General features: G+C 50.5%; 1 protein-coding gene across 1 annotated transcript; it reads left to right on the top strand.

Moving 5' to 3' along the window:
* Nucleotides 1–8,096: 8,096 nt before the first annotated feature.
* On the top strand, nt 8,097–13,555 carry LOC147119115 (uncharacterized). Its single transcript, XM_085984857.1, has 2 exons — nt 8,097–8,540; nt 12,976–13,555. Exons 1-2 carry the CDS (start codon nt 8,097–8,099, stop codon nt 13,138–13,140), a joined length of 609 nt encoding a protein of 202 aa, XP_085840983.1. The 3' UTR covers nt 13,141–13,555.
* The last annotated feature ends 6,928 nt before the right edge of the window (nt 13,556–20,483 follow it).

Below are 20,483 nucleotides of genomic sequence, written 5' to 3'. Positions count from 1 at the left end.
CCCCTAGTTCTAGTTTCACCCATCATCGGGAACATCCTCCCCGCATCCACCCGATCCAACCCCTTCACAATCTTATATGTTTCAATACGATCGCCTCTCATTCTTCTGAACTCCAATGAGTAGAGTCCCAATCTACTCAACCTCTCCTCATATGTCCATCCCCTCATCCCCAGGATTAACCGAGTGAACCTTCTTTGTACTGACTCGAGAGCAAGTATGTCTTTTCTTAAGTATGGACACCAAAACTGTATGCAGTATTCCAGGTGCGGTCTCACCAATACCTTGTACAACTGAAGCAATATCTCCCTATTTTTATATTCTATCCCCCTAGCAATGAAAGCCAACATTCCATTGGCCTTCTTAATCACTTGCTGCACCTGCATACTAACCTTTTGAGTTTCGTGCACCAGGACCCCCAGATCCCTTTGTACTTCAGTTCTTTCCAGTTTCTTGCCATTAAGATAATAGCTTGCTCTACGATTTTTCCTGCCAAAGTGCATAACCTCACACTTTCCAGTATTGTATTCCATCTGCCAAATCTCTGCCCACTTACTTAGCCTGTCTATGTCCCCTTGCAGGTTTTTTATGTCCTCCTCACTCACTACTTTCCCTCCCATCTTAGTATCATCTGCAAACTTTGATATGTTACACTCAGTCCCCTCCTCCAAATCGTTAATATAGATTGTAAAGAGTTGGGGACCCAGCACCGACCCCTGTGGAACACCACTAGTTACTGAGTGCCATTCTGAGAATGAATCATTGATCCCAACTCTCTGCCTTCTGTTAGATAGCCAATCCTCTATCCATGCCAGAATATTACCCCCAACCCCGTGATTTTTTATCTTAAGCAATAATCTTTTGTGTGGCACCTTGTCAAATGCCTTTTGGAAGTCTAAATACACTACGTCCACTGGTTCCCCTTTATCCACCCTATATGTTACTTCCTCAAAGAACTCCAGCAAATTTGTCAAACATGACTTCCCCTTCATAAAACCATGCTGACTTTGTCCTATTAAATGATGATTATCCAAATGTCCTGTTACTGTCTCCTTAATAATGGACTCCAAAATTTTACCTACCACAGATGTTAGGCTAACCGGTCTATAGTTTCCAGCCTTCTGTCTACTGCCCTTTTTAAATAAGGGTGTTACATTAGCAGTTTTCCAGTCTGCCGGGACCTTTGCCGAGTCCAGGGAGTTTTGGAAAATTATTACCAATGCATCCACAATCCCTACCGCCACTTCCCTCAAGACCCTAGGATGTAAGCCATCAGGTCCAGGTGATTTATCCGCCTTGAGTCCCATTATTTTACCGAGTACCACTTCCTTAGTGATTTTGATCGTGTTTAGCTCCTCCCCCCCTTTAGCCCCCTGTTTGTCCAGTGTTGGGATATTCTTAGTGTCTTCTACTGTAAAGACTGATACAAAATATTCATTGTTTTTGTCATCTCCATATTTCCCACCATTAATTTCCCGGTCTCATCCTCTAAGGGACCAACATTTACTTTAGCCACCCTTTTTCTTTTTATATAACTATAAAAACTCTTATTATCTGTTTTTATATTTTTTGCTAATTTACTTTCATAATCTATCTTCCCTTTCTTAATCAATCTTTTTGTTATTTTTTTGTTGTCTTTTAAAGTTTTCCCAATCCTCTATCCTCCCACTAGATTTGGCTACCTTATATGCCCTTGTTTTTAGTCGAATACTATCCTTAATTTCTTTACTTAGCCACGGATGGCTGTCTTTTCTTTTACACCCTTTTCTTCTCAGTGGAATATATATTTTTTGGAAGTTGTAAAATAACTCCTTAAATGTACACCACTGATCATGTATCGTCTTACCCTTTAATCTATTTTCCCAATCCACTCTACTCAATTCCGCTCCCATAACTTCATCGTCTCCTTTATTCAAGCTTAGCACGCTTGTTTGAGATCCAACCTTCTCACCCTCTAATTGAATATGGAATTCAACCATGTTATGGTCACTCATTCCAAGGGGATCCTTTACTAGGACATTTTTAATTAATCCTGTCTCGTTACACAGGACCAGATCCAAGGTTGCTTGCCCCCTGGTTGGTTCAGTTGCATACTGCTCAAGAAACCCATCCCTAATACACTCAATGAACTCATCCTCAAGGCAGCCCTGCCCAATTTGATTTGTCCAATTAATATGATAGTTAAAATCCCCCATAATTATAGATGTTCCCTTATTACAAGCCTCAACTATTTCCTGATTGATACTCCGCCCAACATAGTTGCAACTGTTCGGAGGCCTATAGACTACGCCCACTGGTGTTTTTTTCCCCTTATTATTCCTTACCTCCAGCCAAACTGTTTAATTATCCTGATCTTTTGACCCAATATCATTTCTCTGTATTACAGTGATTCCTTCCTTTATTAACATAGCCACCCCACCTCCCCTTCCTTCCTGCCTGACCTTCCTGATTGTTAAATAACCTGGTATGTTTAATTCCCAGGCATTGTCACCCTGCAGCCATGTTTCTGTAATGGCCACAAGATCATACCCATATGTAGTTATTTGTGCTATTAACTCGTCTATTTTGTTACGAATGCTACGTGCATTCAGATAGAGAACTTTCAAATATGTTTTGTGACACTTAGTTCCTGCTTTTGCCCTTTTTATTACTTTACCTTTTACTCCATACCTTCTGCCCCTTCCTGACACGCTCTGGTTTTTAATTTCCCCACTGCTACCTAAGTCTATGACCTTCTCTGTTGTCATTTTTATTATTTGCTCTCTAGGAACCTCCCCCCCCACTAGTTAGTTTAAATCCCTCTCTACAGCCCTAGTTATATGATCCGTCAGGACTCTAGTCCCAGCACTGGCCAAGTGAAGCCCGTCCCAACGGAACAGCTCCCTCCTGCCCCAGTACTGGTGCCAGTGTCCCAGGAAGCAAAATCCATTTCTCCCACACCAGTCTTTGAGCCACGCATTTAACTCTCTAATTTTATTTGTCCTAGCCAAATTCGCTCGTGGCTCAGGTAATAATCCAGAAATTATTACCCTTGATTATTACTCTCTGTTTGCTGTGACCATTTTCCTTCGGTTAAAAATGGCCCCCTGTAGCCCAATGACACAAACAGCCCATTAAACTCCACCAATGGCCTTTGGTCTGGTGAGATCTCCCTTTGTGAAACATCGGCTGTTGTTAAAGCTTTTCATTCTGACACACTCACACTGAGAAATGAGCTGCAGAACTGCCGACACCGTCAGCTTTAAGGAGACATTTCCCTTTGGAGATCGGATTGTCCATTGAGTTTGATTAAACTGATGTTAAAGTAACAAGGCTGCTTTGCCCTGTGACAATAACAGATTATCAGAGCATTTCCCATAGGTTAAAATCCAATATTACAGGGGTTCACTGCCCTGGAGGGTTGAAGTGGACCCTGTGATATGATAGAATTTTCTGTCCTGTCAGACTTGGACATCTTGTAGATCCATCTTTTAAAAAGTTGTGGGATCTCAGTTCTCAGATGGATTCCACTCAGTTTGTAACAAGTCCTCAATCAGCTGGTCTTATTGTCGAGATATCAAGGACCCGACACACTGCGTGTGTGGGAAACAAAGCTCATTTATTTGGCACTGATACAGTTTAAACTCCAGCCCAGTTATAGGGGTTACTGACATCAGCTGACACAAACCCCAACTCTCAGAATGAACATGGTTCAGTCCTGGATGTGATTAACAGCAGCAAGAACAGCAGAATCCAACCCCTGCACTCACATGTGAACTCACTGGTGTCTCAGCAGGTTGGATGAACGAGTGAATCCCTTCCCACACATGGAGCAGGTGAACGGCCTCTCCCCAGTGTGAACTCGCTGGTGTGTCAGCAGGTTGGATGAACGAGTGAATCCCTTTCACACATGGAGCAGGTGAACGGCCTCTCCCCAGTGTGAGTGCGTCGATGAGTTTCCAGCTGGGGTGGGTAATTGAATCCCTTCCCACAGTCCCCACATTTCCACGGTTTCTCCCTGGTGCGGGTGTCCTTGTGTCCCTCCAGGTTGGATGATCAGTTGAAGCCTCGTCCACACACAGAACACGTGTACAGTTTCTCTCCGCTGTGAATGGTGCGATGTTTTTTCAGGCTGTGCCACTGGTTAAAGCTCTTTCCACAGTCAGTGCACTGGAACACTCTCACTCAGGTGTGTGTGTCTCGGTGCTTTTCCGGTTACACTGATGTTTGAAATCTTTTCCCACAGACAGAACAGACAAACATTCCTCCTTCAACATTCAAAGGCCGATGATATTCAGGTCCTGGTGAATCCAGTGACTCGCTCAGATCTTGACGTGATGTTTGGTTTGAGTTTCCTGTCTGCAAATCCTCCCCTTTCAATACCCTGTAAAAGGAGTTTACAAAAGTCATCACTGTAAGTAGGATAGAAATTCAGAACAGACAATTCCAGTTTCTATGAAACATTCTTTCCTCTCTTGTTCCCCGAAAGCTGTAAATCCCCGTCCCACACACCCTCCCTCCTCCCTGTGCTGAAATTCAAACCCATCGCACCATCTCCATCATTTTTTCTTTCGGTCGACTTTTCTCCCTCTCCTGAAGGTGCTGACTCTGGCTGGGTTCAGTTCCACACTCACTGGATCCCCTCCCTCTCCTCCCCTGAAGGTGCTGACTCTGGCTGGGTTCAGTTCTACACTCACTGGTTCCCCTCTCCTCCCCTGAAGGTGCTGACTCTGGCTGGGTTCAGTTCTACACTCAGTGGTTCGCCTCCCTCTCCTTCCCAGAAGGTGCTGACTCTGGCTCTTACCTTCTTTCCAATAGTCTGTCCTTCCTTATAAGCTTTTCTTCTGTAATATCTCACTATTTTGGTGAGGGGCACTCCTTGACCTGTCACAATTTCTCTTCCATTTACAGACGCTCCCTGACCAATCTCCCTTTCCCCTTCATTTACAGACGCTCCCTGACCAGTCACCATTTCTCCTTCATTTACAGGCACTCCCTGACCAGTCTCCATTTCTCCTCCATTTGCAGACGCTCCCTGACCAGTCACCATTTCTCCTCCATTTACAGACGCTCCCTGACCAGTCACCATTTCTCCTCCATTTATAGACGCTCCCTGACTCGCTGGGGATTTCCCAGCGCTTCCTGGTTGTTCCGGAGTTGTTTCTTAAACTGGCGGGTAGTTGTGGGGAGGCGGATAATGTTGAGTGTTTTAATAATGGGGCCTGGGGCCGCACTCGGGGTGTGTGCAGCCCGCGTCCCCCCCGGGGTTTATTTATTTATTTATCTTTGTTTTTTTTTTACATAGTTAGATGAATTTTTAATTATAATCAAGGTCACTGATTACAGCTTCTATGCAAATCTGCACATGCTCATAGAATTTGAGCCCTATAATATTAACACTCCTATAATGGTGTATAATAAAATCACCATTTAACATTTTTCAATCACAGTAATCATTGACCACCACACCAGATTGTATTCACCCTGAGCAACGCCATGAGAGATACACTAGTTACCTGAAGATTACCCTCGATTGCATTGGGGAAATAATTTGACTTGCAAGATTAAGATCCCTGTATAAACCTTCATATAAACTCAGATATATTTCACATACCCTGGACTATAGCAGTTGAAATACACGAGCATTCAGTCACCTGTTTGCCAATACAATAGTTTCAGTTGAATTTGCTGCCTGTCTGTGAGAAGGTCATTGGCGGCAGCTTGGTGAAAGGAGCCCGAGGGCAGTTTTTGATTAGACCTTTCATTGGGTCCGATATAAATGTTGTGATCGTTTCTGGAGCAACGAAGCCTGTGTGTGGACCTTGTGGGCAGACTGTGTTTCACTCAATGTAACTTCAGGTGCTGCTTCTGTCAGGAGATTTCTGTTTCTCTCTGCCCTGCTTGAGCAGTCTGAGGGAAGGGCCGATCAAGTAGAAGACCGGAATAGCAAAGATTTCACTATTTTACCATGAGCACTGGGCAGAGCCTGTCCACAGTGCGCTCCGACACTCACACTGCTTTCTTGGTGTAATAATTTCACCCGCTCCCTGAGCTCGGGGTGTGAGCGGCCCGCGTCCCCCCGGGGTTCATGAACCCGCTCCCTGAGCTCGGGGTGTGAGCGGCCCGCGTCCCCCCGGAGTTCATGAACCCGCTCCCTGAGCTCGGGGTGTGAGCGGCCCGCGTCCCCCCGGGGTTCACGAACCCGCTCCCTGAGCTCGGGGTGTGAGCGGCCCGTGTCCCCCCGGGGTTCATGAACCCGCTCCCTGAGCTCGGGGTGTGAGCGGCCCGCGTCCCCCCGGGGTTCATGAACCCGCTCCCTGAGCTTGGGGTGTGAGCGGCCCACGTCCCCCCGGGGTTCATGAACCCGCTCCCTGAGCTCGGGGTGTGAGCGGCCCGCGTCCCCCCGGGGTCCATAAACCCGCTCCCCGAGCTCGGGGTGTGAGCAGCCTGCGTCCCCCCCCCGGGGTTCATGAACCCGCTCCCTGAGCTCGGGGTGTGAGCAGCCTGCGTCCCCCCCCCGGGGTTCATGAACCCGCTCCCTGAGCTCGGGGTGTGAGCGGCCCGCGTCCCCCCGGGGTTCATGAACCCGCTCCCTGAGCTCGGGGTGTGAGCGGCCCGCGTCCCCCCGGGGTTCATGAACCCGCTCCCTGAGCTCGGGGTGTGAGCGGCCCGCGTCCCCCCGGGGTTCATGAACCCGCTCCCTGAGCTCGGGGTGTGAGCGGCCCGCGTCCCCCCGGGGTTCATGAACCCGCTCCCTGAGCTCGGGGTGTGAGCGGCCCGCATCCCCCCGGGGTTCATGAACCCGCTCCCTGAGCTCGGGGTGTGAGCGGCCCGCGTCCCCCCGGGGTTCATGAACCCGCTCCCTGAGCCCGGGGTGTGAGCGGCCCGCGTCCCCCCGGGGTTCATGAACCCGCTCCCTGAGCTCGGGGTGTGAGCGGCCCGCGTCCCCCCGGGGTTCACGAACCCGCTCCCTGAGCTCGGGGTGTGAGCGGCCCGCGTCCCCCCGGGGTTCACGAACCCGCTCCCTGAGCTCGGGGTGTGAGCGGCCCGCGTCCCCCCGGGGTTCATGAACCCGCTCCCTGAGCTCGGGGTGTGAGCGGCCCGCGTCCCCCCGGGGTTCATGAACCCGCTCCCTGAGCTCGCGCGTCCCCCCGGGGTTCATGAACCCGCTCCCTGACCTCTCACCTGATGTGTCAGCGGCTGCTGCCAAGGTCCGCGCATGCTCAGCTCACCTTCTGTTGTTCCGGTTTAAAGGTCAAGCCCCGCCCCTCTCACACTCTGATTGGTTGGAGGACCCACCACCCGCACGGTCCTCCACGCCCTCCCCGCTCTTCCTATTGGTCGGGAACTCCCGCCAATCACCCGGGCAGTGTGAGCTGAGCATGCGCGGCCCTTGGCAGCAGCCGCTGACACATCAGGTGAGAGAGCTCAGGGAGCGGGTTCATGAACCCCGGGGGACGCGGGCTGCTCACACCCCGAGTGTGGTCCCAGGCCCCATTATTAAAACACTCAACATTATCCGCTTCACACACACCCGGGGTGGTCCTCAGGCCCTGAACAAGAGCCTCCGGGCCAGGCGTTTGCCCCGAGCGGGACGGCAGCTGCGGGGCTTTCTCCCGGTGACAGGCCCGGGGTAACGGCCGTCATCTTGATGCTCAAGGGGCAGCAGGGCACATGCGCGGCCCCCTTGGCCAGGAACCAGGAGGAGAGAATCTTGTCAATTTCTATCCTGGACTCTCAATGGTGGCTTTTGTAAACTCCTTTTACAGGCTGTGAGAAGGGCAGCATTTACACACCGCAAACTCAAACCAAACATCACACCAAGATCTGACAGAGTCACTCCATTCATCAGGATCTGAATATCATCGGCCTCTGAATGTGGAAGGAGGAATGTTTGATCTGTCTGTGGGAAAAGATTTCAAACATCAGTGTGACTGGAAAAGCACTGAGACACACACCCGAGTGAGAGTGTTCCAGTGCACTGACTGTGGAAAGAGCTTTAACCAGTTACACAGCCTGAAAAAACATCACACAGCGGGGAGAAACCGTACACGTGTTCTGTGTGTGGACAAGGCTTCAACTGATCAGCCAACCTGGAGAGACTTGAGGACACCCACTCCATGGAGAAACCGTGGAAATGTGGGGACTGTGGGAAGGGATTCAAATACTGGTCCCAGCTGGAAACTCATTATTACAGTCACACCGGAGAGAGACCGTTCACCTGCTCTGTGTGTGGGAAGGGATTCACTAAATCATCCGGCCTTGTGACACACCAGCGAATTCACACCGGGGAGAGGCCGTTCACCTGCTCTGTGTGTGGGAAGGGATTCACAGAGTTGTCTAAGCTCCAGACACACCAACTTGTTCACACTGATAAGAGACCTTTTCAGTGTTCTGACTGTGAGAACAAGTATAAAAGCAAAAATGATCTGCTGACACATCAACGCACTCACACTGGGGAGAGGCCGTTCACCTGCTCTGTGTGTGGGAAGAGATTCTCTTGGTCATCCAACCTGCTGAGACACCGACTTGTTCACAGTGACAAGAGACCTTTTGATTGTTCTGTCTGCGAGAAGACCTTTAAAACCACAAAGGATCTGCTGACACACCTGATGTGCCTCAATAATTCCGAGATTCGATGTTTGCAAAACAAAACAAGGCTTTTATTAACTTAGAAAGTAACACATAAGAGAGAGAGGTATCTTCCTTCTGGAGACTGAGGCCAGACTGAGCTAGCTTACAAAAGGGGCCAGGTATGGGCGGAGCCCTACACACACAGCACATTCCAGCACATTCCAATAAACAATACAATGAGGACTGGGGGAAGGGAAATGACACTGAAACCGACCACAGTCACAGGCAGTGATGAATGGAATATTTCATCACATTCACCCCTTCTATAGATTTAGTCTGTTCGGGGGTTTGATAGTCCTCTGCGACCGACGTGGCTGTTGTGGTGCCGCGGGTGTCGGCTGGGTGTCCCCGGTTGTCTCCTGGGTCTCTGCCGGGGGTGCCGCCAGGGTTGTTGAAGGGGTAGTTGGTGGGGGTGCCATTGGTCGATGTTCTTCCGGGGGTGATGAAAGAGTAGTGGGTGGGTAAGAGTTGCTGTGATCGTTGTTGCTGCTATTGCCATGGTTGTTGTCGATGCCGGCTGGGGCGACGTCTTTTATGGACACGGTGTCCTCCCTTCCGTCGGCGTGCCAGACATATGCGTATTGGGGGTTGGCGTGGAGTAGGTGTACTGGCTCCACGAGAGGGTCCGTCTTGTGGCCCCTTACATGCCTTCGCACGAGTACCAGACCTGGGGTGGAGAACCATGATGGCATGGATACGCCTGAGGTGGATTTCCGGGGAAAGACAAACATTCGTTCATGAGGCGTGGCATTAGTGGCCGTACACAATAGCGACCGTATCGAATGGAGCACATCCGAGAGGACTTCCTGCCAGCGGGAGATAGGGAGGCCCTTGGTCCTTAGAGCTAGAGTGACTGCTTTCCATACTGTCCCATTCTCTCGCTCCACTTGGCCGTTACCCCGGGGGTTGTAGCTGGTGGTACGGCTCGTGGCGATCCGCTTGGACAGCATGTACTGGCGTAGCTATTCACTCATGAAGGACGCCCCCCTATCCGTATGGATGTAGCTCAGCATACCGAACAGGCAGAACAGGCTGTTGAGGCATTTAATGACCGTGGCGCTGGTCATGTCTGGGCAGGGGAAGGCGAATGGGAACCGGGAGTATTCATCCACAATGTTCAGGAAGTAAACATTGCGGTCGATGGACGGGAGGGGGCCCTTGAAATCTAAGCTGAGCCGCTCAAAGGGCCGTGTAGCTTTGATTAAGTGGGTTCTATCTGGGCGGTAGAACCGAGGCTTGCACTCAGCGCAAGTGCGGCAGTTCCTGGTCAGAGACCGAACTTCCTCAATCGAGTAGGGTAAGTTACGGGACTTTATGAAGTAGAACAGCCGCGTGACCCCTGGGTGGCAGAGGTCATTGTGGAGGGTCTGTAGCCGATCCCCGGTGGCGCTGGCACACATCCCTCATGATAGGGCGTCAGGGGATTCGTTAAGGGCCCCTGGCCGGTAAATGATGTCGTACTCGAAGGTGGAGAGCTCGATCCGCCACCTAAGAATCTTATCATTTTTAATCTTCCCCCTCTGTTTATTATTGAACATAAATGCTACCGACCGCTGGTCGGTAAGTAGGGTGAAGCGTTTGCCGGCTAGGTAGTGGCGCCAGTGGCGCACTGCCTCCACGATGGCTTGGGCCTCCTTTTCCACGGAGGAGTGTCTGACCTCAGGCCCTTGGAGGGTCCTCGAGAAGAAAGCTACGGGCTGCCCCGCCTGGTTGAGGGTGGCCGCCAAGACGAATTCAGACGCATCACTTTCCACTTGGAATGGAGTGTTCTCGTCCACTGCCTGTAGCGTGGCCCGCTCAATATCCTGCTTAATGCTTTTGAAGGCGGCGTGGGCCTCAGCAGAGAGCGGAAAAGAGGATGTTTTCAAGAGGGGGCGGGCTTTGTCGGAGTAGTTGGGGACCCATTGGGAATAATAAGAAAATAACCCCAGGCACCTTTTCAGGGCTTTGGGAGTGTTGGGCAGGGGCAGCTCCCGTAGGGGGCGCAATCGGTCGGGGTCTGGTCCGATTTCCCCATTCTCCACCACGCTGCCTATTATGCAGAGGCGCGTGGTGTTGAAAACGCACTTGTCCTCGTTGTAGGTGAGGTTGAGTTTTTGTGCGGTTTCCAGGAACCTCTCGAGGTTCGAGTCGTGATCCTGCTGATTGTGGCCGCAGATGGTGACGTTGTCGAGGTAGGGGAAGGTTGCCTGCAAGTGGTGGTCATCGACCATGCGGTCCATCTCCCTCTGAAAAACCGAGACCCCATTCGTCACCCCAAAGGGGACTCTGAGGAATTGGTAGAGGCGTTCGTTCGCCTCGAAGGCGGTGTACGGGCGGTCCTCTGGTCTGATAGGGAGCTGGTGGTACGCTGACTTGAGGTCGATGGTGGAGAACACCCGGTATTGGGCGATTTGGTTCACCATTTCTGATATGCGGGGTAGCGGGTAGGCGTCTAGTTGGGTGTACCTGTTGATCGTTTGGCTATAGTCGATCACCATCCGTTTCTTCTCGCTACCCCTTACCACTACCACTTGGGCGCACCACGGGCTGTTGCTGCGTTCAATAATGCGCTCTTTCAGGAGCCTGTCTACCTCGGTCGCGATAAACCGCCTGTCCTCCCAGCTGTACCTCCTGCTTTTGGTCGCTATTGGCCGGCAGTTAGGGGTAAGGTTCGCGAATAGCGAAGGCGGCTTTACCTTCAGGGTAGCCAGACCACACACAGTGAGGGGCGGCTGGGACCCACCGTACTTGAGCGTGATGCTTTGGTGGTTGCACTGGAAATCCAGGCCCAAGATCACGCTCGCACATAGGTTCTTCATGATTAATACTTTAAAATTATCGTATACAGTTCCGTTAACGCCCAATTGTACCGTGCAGTAACCCAGAATGGTCGATGTCTGGGTTTTATCAGCCATAGAGATGGTACCCTGAGCAGGGACCACCTTTAGGGAGAGTTGCTGTGCCAGTTCAGGGTGGATAAAACTCTCCGTGCTTCCACTGTCAATTAAACATTTAACCCGGCACCCGTTTACCTCGATGTCCACCATTGATTTGGATAGCGGGTGTGGCCTGGTCTGGTCCACTGTGACCGATGCCACTGTAGGGCCCTGATCGATACAAGATGGCGTCCACGCTGTCTGCTCATAAGATGGCGGACCCCACGAGGTCGGGCAAGATGGCGTCCAAGATGGCCGCTCCCACGGCGCACACGCGGCGGTGGCGGGTTTTCCGGCGGTTGGTTTTCCGGCGGGGTTCCCTCTGCACACTTTCCCGAAGTGCCCCTTCTTACCGCACTTAAAGCAGGTGGTGCCTTTCGCCGGGCACAGGTTTCTGGTGTGTTTTGGCTGCCTGCAGAAGTAGCAGTTGGGTCCCTGACGCGTCACGGCTGTCGTAGGGCTTCTGGGGGGAGAGCGGGGCCCCGCCGGTGTCGGGCTGCCGGGCGGGGAAGATGCCTTCCAAGATGGCGGCGCCCTCGGTGCATACGTGGTGGCGTGGACGGCGCGGGCTGAAGAGTAGGCGTCCGAGTTTCTCTGGGCCACATCCAGGGATCGCGCGGTGTCCGCAGCCTGTTTCAGGTCCAACCCCGTTTTTTCCAGCAGTCTTTGCTGGATGTAAGTGGAGCTGAGGCCTGTGATAAAGGCATCGTGAACAAGCTCGTCAGTGTACACTGCGGCTTTTACATCTCGGCACTTGCAGTCTTTGCCAAGCATTTTCAGGGTGCTTAGGAACTCCTCCACCGATTCCCCAGGTCGCTGTGCGCGAGTAGCGAGCAGATGCCTAGTATACACCTCATTCGTAGGCTGCTGGTAATGCGCCTTTAAGATGTCGCAGGTGGCCAGGTACGTATCGGCGTCTTGGATGAGGGGGTAAACCTGGTGGCTTACCCAATTCCGCAGAATTCCGAGTCTCATCCTCGCAGCGTCCGTAGCGCCTTTGACGGCTGCGGAATTGTCCAGGAAGAATTCCATACACTCAAACCAGTGTCCGAAGCGTGCTGATGCGTCCGGAGCATGTTGGTCCAAATCCAAACGTTCGGGTTTCAGGAGTTGATCCATAGTGTTGAAAAATAAGTTAATAAAATTGATGTGCCTCAATAATTCCGAGACTCGATGTTAGCGAAACAAAACAAGGCTTTTATTAACTTAGAAAGTAACAAGTAAGAGAGAGAGGTATCTTCCTTCTGGAGACTGAGGCCAGACTGAGCTAGCTTACAAAAGGGGCCAGGTATGGGCGGAGCCCTACACACACAGCACATTCCAGCACATTCCAATAAACAATACAATGAGGACTGGGGGAAGGGAAATGACACTGAAACCGACCACAGTCACAGGCAGTGATGAATGGAATATTTCATCACAACACCAACTGGTTCACACTGATGAGAGACCTTTTAAATGTTCTGTCTGTGAGAAGACCTTTAAAAGCACAAAGGATCTGCTGACACACCAACGCACTCACACTGGGGAGAGGCCGTTCACCTGCTCTGTGTGTGGGAAGAGATTCACCCGTTCATCCGACCGGCTAAAACACCAGCGAGTTCACACGTGACGGCAGGGGTTGGATTCTGCTGTTAATCACATCCAGGACTGAACCATGTTCACTCTAACAGTTGGGTTTCATTTCTGCTGATCTTAAACTCCAGCTCAGTTACAGGGGCTCTTATTATTCTGGATAAACCATCTGGGGTTTTACCTGCCAGCATAGGTCTAGAGGTGATTAACGTCTGACTCGCCGAACTGTCTGACAGTGAACCTAGTTTGGATCACCGCTTAATCTTCGATCTTCAATGGAATACAAGCCGAGTCCGTGCAAACTGTCCTCATAATTTATCCCTTTTAGCCCCGGGATCATTCTGGTGAATCTGTGCTGCTCCCTCTCCAAGGCCAATATATCCTTCCTGAGGGGCCGAGCCCATATCTGAATCCAGTGCTTCAGTTTGGGTCTAACCAGACCTCTGTACAGCGGTAACATCACTTCCACCCCTTATTGGTTACCAGGTGCTGCTTGATGACTCTTTCCATCACTCTGATGATTGAGAGCAGGCTGACAGGACGGTAATTGGCCGGGTTGAATCTTCTACACTCCTCATTGACCAGGGCTGGTTGTCTGCCTTGATGGTGATGGAGGAGTGAGGGCCACGAGTTTACAGATTTTGGTGAAATACAATTCTGCTACTGCTGTGGGCCCACAGCGCCTCATGGATGCCCAGTTTGGAGCTGCTAGATCTGTTCTTAATCAATCCGCACGGTGGTAGTGCCACACGATACGATGGTGGGGATCCTCAGTGTGTGGACAGTATTTGGTCTCCATAAGGACTGTGTAGTGGTCACTCCGACCAATACTGTCATAAACAGATGGATCTGCGACAGGTAGATTGCTGAGGGCGAGTTCAAGTAGGTTATTCCCGCGTGTTGGTTCTCTCACCAGCTGCCTGCGCTGAGAGTGTTTGTGATGGTTTAATGGTGGTCCCCATGACCCAGGGTGCCGCAAGCCCCGCCCCTCACACACTCCGATTGGTTGGAGGACCAACCACCCGCTCGGTCATCCAGCCACGCCCCGCTCTTCCTATTGGTCTGGAGATCCTGTCAATCACCCGGGCAGTGTGAGCTGAGCATGCGCGGGCGGCGGTGGCGACTGTGGGTGAGGCAGCAGGTGAGAGATGGGTGGAGGGAGCGGGTTAATAAACCCCGGGGAGACGCGGGCTTCACAGATCCCGAGTGCGGCCCCAGGCCCCATTATTAAAACACTCAACATTAACCGCTTCACAAACACCCAGGGTGGGTCTCAGGCCCCGAACAAGAGCCGCCGGGCGTTTGCCCCGAGCGGGGCGGCAGCTGCGGGGCTTTCTCCTGGTGACAGGCCCGGGTTAACGGCCGCCATCTTGAGAGGCTCGGGGCAGCAGGGCGCGTGCGCGGCCCCCTTGGGCAGGAACCAGGAGGAGAGAATCTTGTCAATTTCTATCCCGGACTCACAGTGATGGCTTTTGTAAACTCCTTTTACAGGCTGTGAGAAGGGCAGCATTTACACACCGCAAACTCAAACCAAATATCACATCAAGATCTGACAGAGTCACTCCATTCATCAGGATCTGAATATCATCGGCCTTTGAATGTGGAAGGAGAAATATTTGTCTGTTCTGTCTGTGGGAAAAGATTTCAAACATCATTGAGACTGGAAAAGCACCGAGACACACACACCCGAGTGAGAGTGTTCCAGTGCACTGACTGTGGAAAGAGCTTTAACTAGTTAGACAGCCTGAAAAAACATCGCACCGTTCACAGCGGGGAGAAACCGTACACGTGTTCTGTGTGTGGACGAGGCTTCAACTGATCGTCCAATCTGGAGAGAGACAAGGACACCCGCACCATGGAGAAACCGTGGAAATGTGGGGATTGTGGGAAGGGATCCACTTACCCGTCCCAGCTGGAAAATCATCGTTGCACTCACACTGGGGAGAGGCCGTTCACCTGCTCCGTGTGTGGAAATGGAGTGACGAATTCAACCCACCTGCTGAAACACCAGCGAGTTCACATTCTGTTGCTTTTCCTGCTGTTAATCACATCCAGGACTGAACCATGTTTATTCTGACAGTTGGGTTTGTTTCTGCTGATGGTAATAACCCTATAACTGGGCTGGAGTTTAATATTCTGGATATATAGCTGATTGTGTTCTTGGGCCTGCAGTGTCCCTTTAACGACTGCTGTCCGTGATCTTTCCGCTTAATTCAAGGACTCTCATCAGAAATTAGTTCACAATAAAATTATACATTTTACTTCAATCCTTTAATCTTTGGTACAATTCAGTGTCTGAAAGGTTCTGCTGATTAACATCTCCAATAAGAAAGTGCTGATTAATCCTTGCTGACAATTCTTACTGACTTGCACATTACACACAGTGGCACCTCCATTATCCACCAGAAAGGGGAATGGGAATTGGTGGAGAATCGAGAGTCCCCAAATGTTGCCCCTCCCGTCTGGTACAGCAATCCCCTCGGCACGGGAATGGAGACAAGTCCAGTCCAAATAATGGGCTGAGTTTAATCTTTCTGGGCTTGTGGGGTTGGTTTATATCAGACAGGAGGAGATTGGTGTCAGTGACTGAGGGGTTGGTTTATATCAGACAGGAGGAGATTGGTGTCAGTGACTGGGGTTGGTTTATATCAGACAGGAGGAGATTGGTGTCAGTGACTGGGGTTGGTTTATATCAGACAGGAGGAGATTGGTGTCAGTGACTGTGGGGTTGGTTTATATCAGACAGGAGGAGATTGGTGTCGGTGACTGTGGGGTTGGTTTATATCAGACAGGAGGAGATTGGTGTCAGTGACTGGGGTTGGTTTATATCAGACAGGAGGAGATTGGTGTCAGTGACTGGGGTTGGTTTATATCAGACAGGAGGAGATTGGTGTCAGTGACTGGGGTTGGTTTATATCAGACAGGAGGAGATTGGTGTCAGTGACTGGGGTTGGTTTATATCAGACAGGAGGAGATTGGTGTCAGTGACTGTGAGGTTGGTTTATATCAGACAGGAGGAGATTGGTGTCAGTGACTGTGAGGTTGGTTTATATCAGACAGGAGGAGATTGGTGTCAGTGACTGTGGGGTTGGTTTATATCAGACAGGAGGAGATTGGTGTCAGTGACTGTGAGGTTGGTTTATATCAGACAGGAGGAGATTGGTGTCAGTGACTGTGGGGTTGGTTTATATCAGACAGGAGGAGATTGGTGTCAGTGACTGTGGGGTTGGTTTATATCAGACAGGAGGAGATTGGTGTCAGTGACTGTGAGGTTGGTTTATATCAGACAGGAGGAGATTGGTGTCAGTGACTGGGGTTGGTTTATATCAGACAGGAGGAGATTGGTGTCAGTGACTGTGAGGTTGGTTTATATCAGACAGGAGGAGATTGGTGTCAGTGACTGGGGTTGGTTTATATCAGACAGGAGGAGATTGGTGTCGGTGACTGTGGGGCTGGTTTATATCAGACAGGAGGAGATTGGTGTCAGTGACTGTGGGGTTGGTTTATATCAGACGGGAGGAGATTGGTGTCAGTGACTGAGGGGCTGGTTTTTATCAGACAGGAAGAGATTGGCGTCAGTGATTGTGGGGTTGGTTTATATCAGACAGGAGGAGATTGGTGTCAGTGACTGGGGTTAAGAACATATGAAATAGGAGCAGGAGTGGGCCATACGGCCCCTCAAGCCTGCTCCGCCATTCAATAAGATCATGACTGATCATCGACCTCAACTCCACTTTCCTGCCCGAGCTCCGTATCCCTTGATTCCCCTCGAGTCCAAAAATCTATCTATCTCTGCATTGAATATATTCAAAGACTTAGCATTCACAGCCCTCTGGGGCAGAGAATTCCAAAGATTCACAACCCTCTGAGTGAAGAAATACCTCCTCATCTCAGTCTTGAATGGTCGACCCCTTATCCTGAGGCTTTGCCCCGAGTTCTGGACACTCTAGCCAGGGGAAACAACTTCTCAGCATCTACCCTGTCAATCCCCTTCAGAATCTTGTATGTTTCAATGAGATCACCTCTCATTCTTCTAAACTCCGGAGAGTTTATCACACAGCAGATTAGTGTCAATGCAGTGAAGTCTTGTGCAAGGTTTCTCCCTGTGAAAATTTTGCTGCATAGTCAGGAATGTGGGTACTGGGGATCTCCTATGTAAATAATTGCAGAATCACAGAGGGATCTTTACTCACACTCTAAACTGTGCTGTGCCTGCCCTGGGAGTGTTTGATGGGACAGTGTAGAGGGAGCTTTACTCTGTATCTAACCCGTGCTGCACCTGCCCTGGGAGTGTTTGATGGGACAGTGTAGAGAGAGCTTTACATTGTATCTAACCCGTGCTGTACCTGCCCTGGGAGTGCTTGATGAGACAGAGTAGAGGGAGCTTTACTCTGTATCTAACCTGTGCTGTACCTGCCCTGGGAGTGTTTGATGGGACATTGTAGAGAGAGCGTTACTCTGTCTCTAACCCGTGCTGTACCTGCCCTGGGCGTGTTTGATGGGACAGTGTGGAGGGAGCTTTACTCTATATCTAACCCGGTCTGTACCTGCCCTGGGAGTGTTTGATGAGACAGAGTATAGGGAGCTTTACTCTGTATCTAAACCGTGCTGTACCTGCCCTGGGTGTGTTTGATGGGACAGTGTAGAGAGAGCATTACTTTGTATGTAACCTGTGCTGTACCTGCCCTGTGAGTGTTTGATGAGACAGAGTAGAGAGAGCTTACCTTTGCATCTAACCCATGCTGCACCTGTCCTGGGAGTGTTTGATGGGACAGTGTAGAGAGAGCTTTACTTTGTATCTAACCCGTGCTGTACCTGCCCTGGGAGTGTTTAATGGGACAGTTTAGAGGGAGCTTTACTCTGTATCTAACCCGTGCTGTACTTGCCCTGGGAGTGTTTGATGGGACAGTGTAGATGGAGATTTACTCTGTCTCTAACCCGTGCTGTACCTGCCCTTGGGCTGTTTGATGGGACAGTGTAGAGGGAGCTTTACTCTGTATCTAATCCGTGCTGTACCTGCCCTGGGAGTGTTTGATGGGACAGTTTAGAGGGAGCTTTACTCTGTATTTAACCCGTGCTGGCCCTGCCCCGGGAGTTTTGATGGGGCAGTGTAGAGGGAGCTTTACTCTGTACCTAACCCGTGCTGTACCTGCCCTGGGAGTGTTTGATGGGACAGTGTAGAGGGTGCTTTACTCTGTATCTAACCCGTGCTGTACCTGCCCCGGGAGTGTTGATGGGGCACTTGGTGCTGACCTCGATGATCACAACATTTAACCCAAAGATGATAGAATATAAAGCCAGCAGCTTCTTAATAGAGTATTAAAGTTGGTGACACTGGACACTTGAACCTGCAAGTTAATAAGGTGAGGCATTAGCTAGAATCTTACACCCTCTCTCTGCTCCTCGACTCCTTTCAAAGTTTTCCATTTCATGTACATTTCCTATGTTTTTCTTCCTCCTAAATCTATCACCTCAGACATCTCCAGCCTGAAGAACATCCATTAACCACTACACTCTGTTCTCTGCCCTTTACCCAACTTCCTATCCATGCTGCCCCATTCCCTTTTATACTTTGAGGCTTAATTTGATCAACAAGCCTCCTGTCCGGCACCTTATCAAACACCTTTTGACAATCCATCTCCACAACACCCACTGCATTTCCTTCATCCCCAGCATCGAAGCTCTGACCATGCTCAATCAGCTCCGATGGACGGGTCACATTGTCCGCATGCCCGATACTAGACTCCCAAAACAAGTGCTGTACTCGGAGCTCCGGCACGGCAAGAGAGCCCCAGGTGGGCAGAGGAAACGCTTCAAGGACACCCTCAAAGCCTCCTTGAAAAAGTGTAACATCCCCACCGACACCTGGGAATCCCTGGCCCAGGACCGCACAAAGTGGAGGAGAAGCATCTGGGAAGGCGCCGAACAACTCGAGTCTCTTCGCCGGGAGCAAGCAGAAGCCAAGCGCAGGCAGCACAAGGAGCGCACATCAACCCAAGCACCCCACCCACCCGACCCTTCAACCACCGTCTGCCCCATCTGTGACAGAGACTGTAGGTCCCGCATTGGACTCATCAGTCACCTGTGAACTCATTTTTAATGTGGAAGCCAGTCATCCTCAGTTCCGAGGGACTGCCTAAGAAGATTTTCCTTCCCCACTATACTGAGTGCGACCCCCGGCCCAATTATAAACATAGAAACATAGAAGATAGGAGCAGAGTAGGCCATTCAAGCCTGCTCCGCCATTCAATGCGACCATGGCTGATCATCCAAATTCAGTACCCTGTCCCTGCTTTCTCCCCATATCCCTTGATCCCTTTCGCCTTAAGAAATATATCCAACTCCTTCTTGAATATATTTAATGAACTGGCCGCTACTGCCTTCTGTGGTAGAGAATTCCACAGGTTCACCACTCTCTGGGTGAAGAAATTCCTCCTCATCTCAGTCCTAAATGGCTTACCCCTTATCCTTAGACTGTGACCCCTGGTTCTCGACTCCTCGACCATCGGGAACATCCTTCCAACATCTAGTCTGTCTAGTCCTGTTAGAATTTTATAAGTTTCGATGAGATCCCCTCTCATTCTTCTAAACTCCAGTGAGTATAAGCCCAATCGACCCAATCTCTCTTCATACGTCATTCCTGCCATCCCAGGTATCAGCCTGGTGAATCTTCGCTGCACTCCTTCCATGGCAAGAACGTCCTTCCTCAGATAAGGTGACCAAAACTGCACACATTACTCAAGATGTGGTCTCACCAAGGCCCTGTACAACTGCAGCAAGACATCCTTGTTCCTGTAGTCAAACCCTCTCGCTATGAAGGCCAACATGCCATTTGCCTTCTTAACTGCCTGCTGCACCTGCATGCTTACCTTCAGCGACTGGTGAACAAGGACACTTAGGTCTCATTGTACGTCCCCTTCTCCCAATCTATTGCCATTCAGATAATAATCTGCCTTCTTGTTTTTGACACCAATGTTGATAACCTTGCATTTATCCACGTTATATTGTATCTGCCATGCTTCTGCCCAATCACCCAACCTGTCCAAATCATACTGGAGTTTCTCGGCATCCTCCTCACAGCACACACGCCCACCCAGCTTTGTGTCATCTGCAAACTTGGAGATATTACATCTAGTTCCCTCGTCCAGATCATTAATATATATTGTGAATAGCTGGGGTCCAAGGACCGATCCCTGCGGCACCCCACTAGTCACTGCCTGCCACTTGGAAAAAGAGCCATTTATTCCAACTCTTTGCTTTCTGTCTGCCAACCTGTTCTCTATCCAAGTCAATACCTTGCCCCCAATCCCATGTGCCTTAACTTTACATGCTAATCTCTTATGCGGGACCTTATCGAAAGCCTTTTGAAAGTCCAAATAC

The sequence above is a fragment of the Somniosus microcephalus genome, chromosome 4 (assembly GCF_052327205.1).
Source record: "Somniosus microcephalus isolate GS21.2 chromosome 4, FLI_Smic_1.0, whole genome shotgun sequence".
NCBI classification, from domain to species: Eukaryota; Metazoa; Chordata; class Chondrichthyes; order Squaliformes; family Somniosidae; genus Somniosus; species Somniosus microcephalus.
Note: the sequence above shows the minus strand (reverse complement) of the source record. Positions and strands in the feature narration are given on the sequence as shown.

Coding starts and splice junctions, on each gene's coding strand:
- LOC147119115 (XM_085984857.1), top strand. CDS start 8,097: ATGGAGAAACCGTGGAAATGTGGGGACTGTGGGAAGGGATTCAAATAC. Junction 8,541..12,975: donor AGAGACCTTTTGATTGTTCT/GTCTGCGAGAAG, acceptor CACACTGATGAG/AGACCTTTTAAATGTTCTGT.